The sequence below is a fragment of the Lampetra planeri genome, chromosome 58 (assembly GCF_965212315.1).
Source record: "Lampetra planeri chromosome 58, kcLamPlan1.2.h2, whole genome shotgun sequence".
NCBI lineage: Eukaryota > Metazoa > Chordata > Hyperoartia > Petromyzontiformes > Petromyzontidae > Lampetra > Lampetra planeri.
In genome coordinates, this window is record NC_136164.1 from 4,769,852 (window position 1) to 4,780,744 (window position 10,893).

The window sequence follows — 10,893 nt, forward strand, 5'->3', positions numbered from 1 at the left end:
GACGATGCCGGACACGTGTGTGGTGTCTGAAAGCCGGGTCCTGGCAAAAACGCTCCCACGCCCTCATCATCATCTCCCATCAACACTCCTCCGAAACACTCGCTTTATCCCCCAGGAAATAGGAGTGATGATGGGCCGAGCCAACGAAAAATTCGAGCTCGCGACCTTCGGGGCCGTCCATAAATGACGTCACGCACCTGTGGGGTGGGAGGGGTCAGACATTTGTGACGATGTGTGACGAGGGGGGAGGGTTTGAGAAATGTGACGTCACATCAAAATGCGCAACTTTAAATAAATATAGAATTGTGATAACAACACTAATTGTTATAACAACACTCCTGCAACATCAGAGTGCACGCCACATTAGATACGCACTGTAATGGCCCAAATAATATTAATTCCAACAGTCACGAAAGCTTTAAGTCAATTGTATTATTATACAAAATGTATAATTTCCCCGGACCCCACGATGCTCACCGGTGTACCACGTGTCGGGGTTGTTACGGGGAGAAACGCGGACAGAAACACAAGGGTGTCTGCACCCACACACGGGTGTCTACATCCACGTCCGCATCGGTTAACCCTGGGGGGGCCATGGGGGGGCGCTGTGATCCCCCATAGCCCCCCACCCCTTGGAGAGGATTCCTATAAAAGGCGGGGAGCCAGAGGGCTCGGAGCCAGTGTGTTAGAAGCTTTACCAGTGAAGACTGAAGACCGGCAGAATAGGCCCTGGGACTCCCCTGTCTCGCTGTCCTTGTCAGGGCCGAGTAGGGCAAGCCAGTGGCGCGGCCCCAAGAGTTCCAGGAGCGCTGCTCTTGTGAGAGCACGGCCTGGTTAGCTGGGTGCCGGGATCCGTGCTTGACCAGGGCCGGATCAGATAGCCTCGTAGCGGAATAGGACAGTCAGGGGATAGTGCTAGGGGTGTTTCCCATTGAGTACGGGTGAAGGGGCCGTCACCCCTTCAAGTGTTGTTACCGCCTTTTCGTTAAATAAAAGAGTGTGCCTCAACTACGTCGTCTGACTCACTGAGAACTCACTATACACGAAATTAACCCAGGCATGGCTTGTCCACTAGGGGCCGTTGAAGCGCTTCCCCACAAAGTAGCTGGAGATGAGAAATGATGTTGACGACTTGCAGTACAGCACACGGCAGATGCCTTCGCAGTACGACTCACGACCTCCTCTTGATACCAAGATCCAGGACGGTCACGGCTATGACCCGCTTCTCGGTGGCTGTACCAACAGTCTGGGACGCAATCCCACTGCACATTCGTAGCATCACCTCAATCGTCTCCTTCAAGAGAGACTTAAAGACTCACCTCTTATAACCACGTGCTTTCGAGCGACTCTGAGATTGGCTCCGCGCCTCTGAGTTGCGGCCGTTAGGTTCCGCGAATTTGCGCGCGTTATAAATTGCATTCAAATTTTTTAAAAAATAAAAACTTTTCTCTTCTTGGTTCTTTCAGGTAAAGTCACGTAGAAGGGAAATAATAAAAATAAAACAATAAAATACAATTTTCACGACGTTTCGGCCACAATGCAAGCATCTGTCCGTTTCGGCGTTGTGGCCGAAACGTGAGAATTATTTAATAATGTTTTATATTTTTTATTTTATTATTTCCCTTCTACGTGACTTTACCGAAAGAACCAAGAAGATGAATCCCTGCAGTCACGAAAGCTTTAAATCGAAATTTACAAACTTTTCTCTCCATTATATTCTGCAGTCACGAAAGCTTTAAATCAAAAATTTCTCTCCATTGTTTCGTGTTTAAATTTTGTTTTAATGCGATGATTATTTCAACGTGAATTGCCTAACGAAGATGACATTTTAAAATTTGTTCGTATTAGAAACAGCTGCAAAGCCACAGTCTTGGTTTGTGCTGCATCGGGGAGGTCTCGGTGCGGCTGTGAAGGCGTCCGAGTGAGAGATGACCCCCCCCCCCCCCCTTTCATTCATTGCGACGAACTTCTAAGCATTGTAGCCACAAACTTAATTTGGAGCTTTCGTGACTGCAGGAATTACTCTTTGGTTCTTTCGGTAAAGTCACGTATAAAGAGAAAATAATAAATGAAATACTAGCATACGACGTTTCGATTGCAACACAAGCAATCATCATCAGGTATAAATGAAATAGAAACACAAATCTAGTATACTTAGAAATGTAATGTAATACAACAGAGAGTCGGATAACATAACAGTCAACACCCTACCTGGTTGATTACGTTCTTCCTGAGAATGCTAAATTTGAGAGAGAGATCAAACACAGAACCAGAGACATATAGACCAGAGACATATTGTAGCCACGCCGTTTGAGACCCATTCAGGGCGGTGAAAAAATTTCGCCCGTGGGGCTGTAATGAGACGATGTCCCAGCGCCAAGTCGCACTGTGGAAATATAGCATCTCACACGGCCCACACGCTCTAGAATGAAACAGCCATAGCGATGACAGCAGGTGCAGCAAACGACAGATTAGCAACGAATCCTGTGGAGTTACTGCTAAATATTCCATTTGAAAGGATGAAAGGGGTTGTGTGGACTTGAGGGTCATGTGGGGACAGCATTTGAGTGCTTTGTTGTTTTGTTTCGTATTGTTTAGGGATGAAGACCGTTGTGCCGTATGGAACGACGCGGTTTTTCTGAACGAAAACACCGTAAATTTCGATTTAAAGCTTTCGTGACTGCAGGGATTCATCTTCTTGGTTCTTTCGGTAAAGTCACGTAGAATGGAAATAATAAAATAATAAAAATAAAGCATTATAAAATACAATTCTCACGACGTTTCGGCCACAACGCAAGCAGCCGTCCTCAGGTGAAGAACAGCTGTCTGTCGATAAGACAGAGTCTGAATGGCACGCCCCAGGCTTGGAGCGTCTATTTAAGCTGGGAGGGAGGAGGAAGAGCGCCTTGACAAAATAATTTGCATATCAAGAGGAATTTTTGCATATTTATGGGAAATGCAGATATGCGACTAGTACTACTTGTGAAACACCGTAATTAATCAGAGGTCATTCACAACAGCCCCACGTCGTGGCAAATGTCACGAGCCGCCACTGAAGCCAACCCCCCCTCTCGTCACACGGCGTCACAAAAAGTCAGACCCCCCCCCCCTCAAATATGACGTCACAAAGCTCTGCCCCCCCCCCCCGCCCAAAAAATAAAACATGCTTCAAATCGCTTTAAACTATTGTCATTGTCGTGCGTATTTAATGTGGCGCTGCACTCTGATGCTGTAGGAGAAAACATTTGTTAAAAAGTCTATTTAATTAAGTAGAACGTGTCGTCTATATTTATTGAAAGTTGCGCATTTCGCTGTGACGTCACATTTCTGAACCCCCCCCCCCCCCTTGTCACACATCGTCACAAATGTCTGACCCCCGCCCCACCCTAGGTGCATAATTAGGCCCCTGATAACCTTAACCTGGTTTCACCCCACATCATCAATGTCCTACAACGCAGCACATGGCAACGTCGCTCCACCAAATCGCCCGCATTTATCGATTTGCCGCGGGGACGAAAACATTTCGCCAAGCTGTAGTTTATTTGCATGTCATTTATTTCTTTATTTATTTACAGCTGTAATCACGGATGAGTTCGTTACGTCATCAGCATTTAGACTAAAACGATGAAATAATCAAACGCAAATTAACGGCGCGACGACGATGAAACCCGCGTCGTAGCCACGGCGGTCCCTCGATAAGCAGCCAAATCGACGCCCGAGACAAAACGCACGCCACGTGCAGGCAGGCAGGGGGCCTTCTAGTCCACGGAGTGCGGAATGTGAACACGGATGCCCCTCCACCACGGTCCGCGACCCAACGTTCCTACCAGCTCCCTCCGCAGGAATGTGTAAAGAAGGCTGTCCTTGGTGTAGAACAGGGGTGGGGAACCTTTTTAAATCCTTTATATTAAGTTCGCTTGCTTGCTTGCGTGCTTGCGTGCTTGCTTGCTTGCTTACGACCGTGCAAATCTTTCGGTCGTTTTTTAACCCACTTCCCGCAATCCAATCGAGCTGACATTTTCCACACAGACTCGTTGTGCGTGACAATTAATTTTCGTGAAAATTTTTTTCCAAAATTTTACACTGTTTAGGAAAATGTTTTAAAATATTTAATTACCAATTGCTTAATGCTGGCAGACAATCATCTGACCCATAGGTGGCAGCCACGCATATCAAGGATTTAGAGTGAAAAACTTTGTTTTTACGGGTACATTTTTTTCTACCAAGGGCCATTTGGATATTTACAACATCATTCCGCGGGCCATACAAAATTATCACCTTAAAAATTAGGCCGTTATATTTAGTCAAACATTTAATTAACTCACCCCTAATGTGATGGCTGGAACTGCTTCTCTTTGGTGAGGCATGTGATGTTAGCTGGTATTGATGATGTTGCTACTCGCAACTGCTTTTCCAGGTTTGCTCCTAGATTTGTTGAATTTTGAGTCCCGCCTGTGGTTGCCTTGGCAGGGTCACACCAAATGATTTCGCTGGCCTCATACGGCCCGCGGGCCGGACGTTCCCCACCCCTGGTGTAGGCCAATCAGTTTCAAGGACAATGCATATATTATTAACACATTCCTGCGGAGGGAGCTGGTAGGAACGTTGGGTTGCTCGGTCAATGGCCAGGGTCAACGTGCACGCCGGGGACAGGGGCGGCCTCTCTCCCCGTGCCAGGGCCGTGCCACAGCCCGCAGGGAGACCTCCGAACGAACCCCCCCACTCCCCGCACGTGCTGCCTATGGATGCTGCTTTTCCAGCACAAAAATCCGAGTTAAGCTAGCGGGGAGGGGGTGGAGTGGGGGGGCCTTACCGTAGGAATGTGTTTTTTCCACTGGGTTATTCGCCTAGCCGAACCAGAACCAAACCGGTCTCACAGGGCATCTGAATCTGGCTCGGGGGCGGGGCCAAGCAGGGCCAGGGGTAGCGACACGTTCAACCGCGCGTGACGGGCAGCCGGTACGCGGTGGGGACGTGGCGTCACCCACCCGCTTCTCCAACTCGTTCGCCGCGTGCGAAGTCGTGGGTGGCACGGCTCGGCTCCTGCAAAGTGGAGAAACAACCGGGCCACCTCCTGAGCCGCGCCGGCACCGTTCTGGCTCCGACATGGCTCACCAGAGTGGCTCGGTTGTGCCAGTGCAAAGGAGGCGTGGACGGGTGAGCGACACGGCCGGGTGATTGTACGGCGAGCAAATCTCCGAGCCCTTACGCGGTGGTTTTAGCGGAGGTTCAGCCTATCGGGCCTACCCACCCTTCCCTTCCAGGTCCCCTGTCCTACCCCCCCCCACCCCCGCCCAGGGCCCCCCGTCGCTACTCGAAGGAGGCGTGGCAGTTGGGGCAGCGTCGCCGGCGCATGAGCAGGCAGCAGAGGATGCCGATGGGGAAGAAGAGGATGGCGAGGATGACGCCACACACGGAGTAGTCGTCCTCCAGAACTCCGACCCTGACGGCACACGCGGACACACGGCACGCACGGTGAGGACACACGGCAGACACGGTGCGGACGCACAGCACACATGGTGTGCCTTTGTCACCCGAATAGCGATGTTTACACACCACATCAGGTGCTCGTTTGAAGCCGAGTCGACCTAGGGGAGGCCCAGTACCGGTTCAGATAATAGTCACTGGCGTTGGCGGTGGGCGTGAGCGGAAATCGAACTCGGGGCGTCGGATTCGTAACGCTACACGACCACTCCCCGCACACGGACACAAACACAAAGACGGCTGACACACGCCGAGGCGAGGGCACTCGCACCACCACTCACCTACACGTGGGGCAACCACCCACGACCAGCACAGACGTCACACCCTGGGCCTGATGATTGATGATCACAGGGTAGGGTCCAGTTCCGGGTGGGTGGTAGGGACCCGGACATGGGGGCCCAGGTGGGTAGGGCCCCGATGGGCCAGACAGATAGTGGCCAGGGGGCCCGGGGGGGTAATTGCCAGGGGGTCCGGCAGGGTAGGCCCCGTCCGACCCGCCAGGGTAACCTGTGGAGAAAGGAGCACGTGGGTCACCTGGTGGTGACCTCGTGGTTGGGCCCCAATGGCTGTATCCCTATTGGCTGGGTCCCCAGAGGCTGGGTTCCTATTGGCTGGGTCCCTATTGGTTGGGTCCCTATTGGCTGGGTCCCTATTGGCTGGGTCTCCAAAGGCTGGGTCCCTATTGGCTGGGTCCCTATTGGCTGGGTCCCTATTGGCTGGGTCTCCAATGGCTGGGTCCCTATTGGCTGGGTCTCTATTGGCTGGGTCCCTATTGGCTGGTTTCCTATTGGCTGGTTACTCAATGGCTGGGTTCCCAGTAGCTGCCCGGATCGAGTTGCCCATCGACCAGGTGACTTCATGGCCTTCTGATCGTGTCGAATGACGTCACGGGATCTTTCACGTCCGCTTGCGAGTTAATCATCTGGCGCAGAGTAGCATTGTTTATACCAATGGCTCTTCACCTTTACTGCAGCTTTTTTTTCATAATGTAAATAAATACATCTGTTTGATGAAACAAAGTAGTTGTACTTATGTGCCCGTGCTTAATTTGTGATTCGATTATTTACCTTCTAACAACAACTGGCCATGTCTCGCACCCCCAGGAGGTGCGTGCCGCCCAGCTAAAGAACCGCAGGTTTATACCCACCGCAGGGTACTGACCAGGGCGGCCCACCGGGTCCAAACCGCGCGAGCCTCTACAACAAGCGCTACCCCCGTTGGGCTGCGTAAGATGTGCAGGCGTTCAGCGAGCGCCACCGTGCACGGACATCCCGAACCCCCAACCGGTTGGGCGTGGGGCTGGTTACCTGGGGGGTAGGGCTGGGGGTAGGGGTAGCCCCCCGGAGGTGGGATGGCTCCGTAACCAGGGGGCGCTTGCCCCTGCGCCCCGTACGCCGGGGGCCCCCCACCTTCGCCCCCCACCATCAGCGGCTTGCGGTCATCCGACATCGCTCCGGTCGCTCCTCACTCGGCGGCGTCACCACCTCGTCTGAATAGATGGGACGGCAACACGGCTCAACATCATCATCATCATCTCGATTTAAAGCTTTCGTGACTGCAGGGATTCATTTTCTTGGTTCTTTCCGTAAAGTCACGTAGAAGGGAGGTAATAAAATAATAAAAATAAAACATAATAAAATAATTCTCACGACGTTTCGGCCACAACGCAAGCAGCCGTCCTCAGGTGAAGACCAGGTCTGTCGGGGAGACAGACCTGGTCAGACGCTGTCTTTCCGACAGACCTGTTCTTCACCTGAGGACGGCTGCTTGTGTTGCCTCCGAAACGTCGTGATTTTATTTTATTTTTATTTTACTTTTATTAATTTTAATTTTAATTTTCTACCTACGTGACTTTAGCGACAAAACCTAAGAATATGAATCCTTGCAGTCACGAAAGCTTCAAATCTAGAACATGTCTTAAAACATGTCAAAACGTGCTGCTGTTAAACCCCCAATGGTTTCAATTGCGTGACGACCCTCACACTGACGATGTCTCATCGGCGAGAGCGGCCTCACCGATCTGCAAACTGGTGAATTGCACTGCACTAGAGCCGTGGATTAAATCGTACGTTGTCTTGACAATGTGGCGGCAGGGTGTCGCAGTGTCACCGTTCGGGCGTCCATCTGTGTGGAGTTAGTAAGTTCCCTCCCCATTTAAATTTCGATTTAAAGCTTTCGTGACTGCAGGGATTCATCTTCTTGGTTCTTTCGGTAAAGTCAAGTAGAAGGGAAGTAATAAAAAATAAAATAAAACATTATAAAATAATTCTCACGACGTTTCGGCCACAACGCAAGCAGCCGTCCTCAGGTGAAAACCAGGTCTGTCGAGGCGACAGCGTCTGAATGAAACAGCACCATGCTTGGAGCATATATTTAAGCTGGGTCAAGGCGCCCTTTCCCCCCCTTCCAACCCAGCTTAAATATACGCTCCAAGCATGGTGCTGTTTCATTCAGACGCTGTCGCCTCGACAGACCTGGCTTTCACCTGAGGACGGCTGCTTGCGTTGTGGCCGAAACGTCGTGAGAATTATTTTATTATGTTTTATTTTTATTATTTTATTACTTCCCTTCTACGTGACTTTACCGAAAGAACCAAGAAGATTCCCTCCCCATGTTCGGCGCGGGTTTCCTCCAGGTTATCCCGTGTCCTCCGGGAACTCGACCCACACACACGGACCTGGCCATCACAAACGGTAGCTCAACGAAGTGGCTTATCGCGTGGAAATTTATAACGGCCAAACAACTCTAAGCGCGCGACGTTGATTCGAAATGTGGAGGGGAAAAACCGGAGGACCGGGAGAAAAATCCACGCCAACACGGGGAGAACATTCAAACTCCAAATGTAGGCGTCAGTCAATCAGAAAGATGGATGAAGGCCACCAGAAAGATTGAGAGGGGGTCAAACACTTATTTCCCTCATTAAAATGCAAATCAATTTATATAAATTTTGACATGCGTTTTTCTGGATTTTGTTGTTGTTATTCTGTCTCTCGCTGTTCAAATAAACCTACCATTAAAATTATAGACTGATCATTTCTTAGTCAGTGGGCAAACGTACAAAATCAGCAGGGGATCAAATACTTGTTTCCCTCACTGTATGTGAAAAAAAGCTGTATAGCTCATTGCATTCTTCCAGAACAAAGATTCTGATTCTTAGGCGCGTGCCGTGATGATGTCAGCCGCATCCCGCAGCTGTGAGCCGGATTCGTTCGTGGTGATGTCACGAGCAGTGGGAGAGAGGATGAGAATAAAAATTAACCCGTAAAAAAACAAAGTTTTTCACTATAAATCCTTTATACGCGTGGCGGCTAGAGTCCTCTCGTCCTCTGGCTTGAGATGGCTGCCACCTATGGGTCAGATGATTGCATGGCACCATTAAGCAATTGGTAATTAAATATAATATTTTTGTCCTAAATAGTGTAAAATTTTTGAAAAAAAATTTCACGAACATTAATTGTCACGCACAACGAGTCTGTGTGGAAAATGTCAGCTCGATTGGATCACGGGAAGTGGGTTAAAAAACGACCGAAAGATTTGCACGGTCGTAAGCAAGCAAGCAAGCACGCAAGCAAGCAAGCACGCAAGCAAGCAAGCGAACTTAATATAAAGGATTTTTAAAAATAGCAAAAATCTAAATCTCGACGTTTTTTTTCTTTCACCTGAAGACGATTGCTTGTGTTGCGATCGAAACTTCGTGATTTTGATTTGTGTATTTTTTTCCATCTACGTGGCTTTACCGAAAAACCCAAAGAATATGAATTCCTGCAGTCACGAAAGCTTTACGTCAAGATTTAACCACCTTGGTGTATGGGTCTCTGTGAGTATGCAGGTCTCTGTGTGAGTCTGTGGGTCTCTCTGTGCGAGTCTGTGGGTCTTTATGTTAGTCTGGGTATCTCTGTGAGTCTGCAGGTCTTTGTGTGAGTCTATGGGTCTCTCTGTGCGAGTCTGTGGGTCTCTATGTTAGTCTGGGTATCTCTGTGAGTCTGCAGGTCTCTGTGTGAGTCTATGGGTCTCTATATTAGTCTGGATATCTATGTGAGGCTGCAGGTCTCTGTGTGAGTCTGTGTGTCTCTCTGTGCGAGTCTGAGGGGGTCTATGTTAGTCTGGGTATCTATGTGAGTCTGCAGGTCTCTGTGTGAGTCTGCAGGTCTCTGTGTGCGTCTGTGGGTCTCTCTGTGTGCGTCTGTGGGGGTCTACGTTAGTCTGGCTATCTCTGTGAGTCTGCAGGTCTCTGTGTGAGTCATGGGTGACTGGGCTGAGACCACCAGTCTCGATACGGCAATTGTGAACCCCTGAGCCTCTGTTATCTCTCTCTCTCGTATCTCTCTCTTGGGGGAACAGGTGGAGGCTTGGGTCATGTGACCACTCAGATAAAGCACCTGGGCACGCGCCATGTGACGTTAACACTGGCGGGCAAAGGTGAGCTCAGTAAACACGGCGAGTGTGAGAGGGAGAGCGTCAGAGTGTAAGAGAGCGTGAGAGAGAGTGTGAGAGAGAGTGTGAGTGTGTGTGAGTGTGTGAGAGAGTGTGAGAGAGTGTGAGAGAGTGTGAGAGAGAGTGTCAGAGCGTGTGCGGGCGTGAGAGAGAGAGTGAGAGAATGTGAGAGAGCGTGAGAGAGAGAGTGAGTGTGTGAGAGTCTGAGAGAGAGTGTGAGAGAGTGTGAGAGAGAGTGTGTGAGTGTGTGAGAGAGAGCGAGAGTGAGAGCGTGAGAGAGAGAGAGGATGAGAGCGTGTCAGAGAGAGTGTGAGAGAGAGAGAGAGTGAGAGAGAGTGAGAGCGTGAGAGAGAGAGAGGATGAGAGCGTGTCAGAGAGAGTGTGAGAGAGAGAGTGTGAGAGAGAGTGAGAGCGTGAGAGAGAGAGAGGATGAGAGCGTGTCAGAGAGAGTGTGAGAGAGAGAGAGAGAGTGTGAGAGAGAGTGAGAGCGTGAGAGAGAGAGAGGATGAGAGCGTGTCAGAGAGAGTGTGAGAGAGAGAGAGAGTGTGAGAGGGAGAGTGTCAGAGAGAGCGTGAGAGAGAGATAGCGTGAGACACGTCCAGTCTTCTCACACCCGTCAACATCTGCCCTGACCCCACGAACCCGTGGCTCCCCAGACCGGCAACTCCACACTCTTGCCCAGTAGCATCGGCAGCAGACAACTCTGCACCAGTTTCGTGCGTATGGGGGGAGTCTCATCGACAAAATATCGTGGATTCAAGGTTTTGCTTGCGTACACAGATGCCGCGTGAAACAGTCTGATTCGAAGAAGCATGCAGAGGTACACGATTTCTATTTGATTCTATTTTTAAATCCTTTATATTAAGTTCACTTGCTTGCTTGCTTGCTTACGACCGTGCAAATCTTTCAGTCGCTTTTTAACCCACTTCCCGTGATCCAATCGAGCTGACATTTTACACACAGACTCGTTGTGCG

At 50.0% G+C, this 10,893-nt stretch overlaps 1 protein-coding gene across 3 annotated transcripts in view; it reads right to left on the reverse strand.

The window, feature by feature from the left end:
• Window positions 1–3,537: 3,537 nt before the first annotated feature.
• LOC144735998 (uncharacterized) overlaps window positions 3,538–10,893 on the reverse strand; it is a 12,125-nt gene continuing 4,769 nt past the window's right edge. For all 3 annotated transcript variants that reach the window (XM_078618623.1, XM_078618622.1, XM_078618624.1), the window contains exons 2-4: window positions 6,792–6,973; window positions 5,766–5,991; window positions 3,538–5,443 (exon numbers count right to left, since the gene is read on the reverse strand). In XM_078618623.1, the coding sequence (XP_078474749.1) occupies window positions 5,311–5,443; window positions 5,766–5,991; window positions 6,792–6,933 (501 nt within the window). In that variant the 5' untranslated portion in view covers window positions 6,934–6,973 and the 3' untranslated portion in view covers window positions 3,538–5,310. The remainder of the gene's footprint in view (window positions 5,444–5,765; window positions 5,992–6,791; window positions 6,974–10,893) is intronic.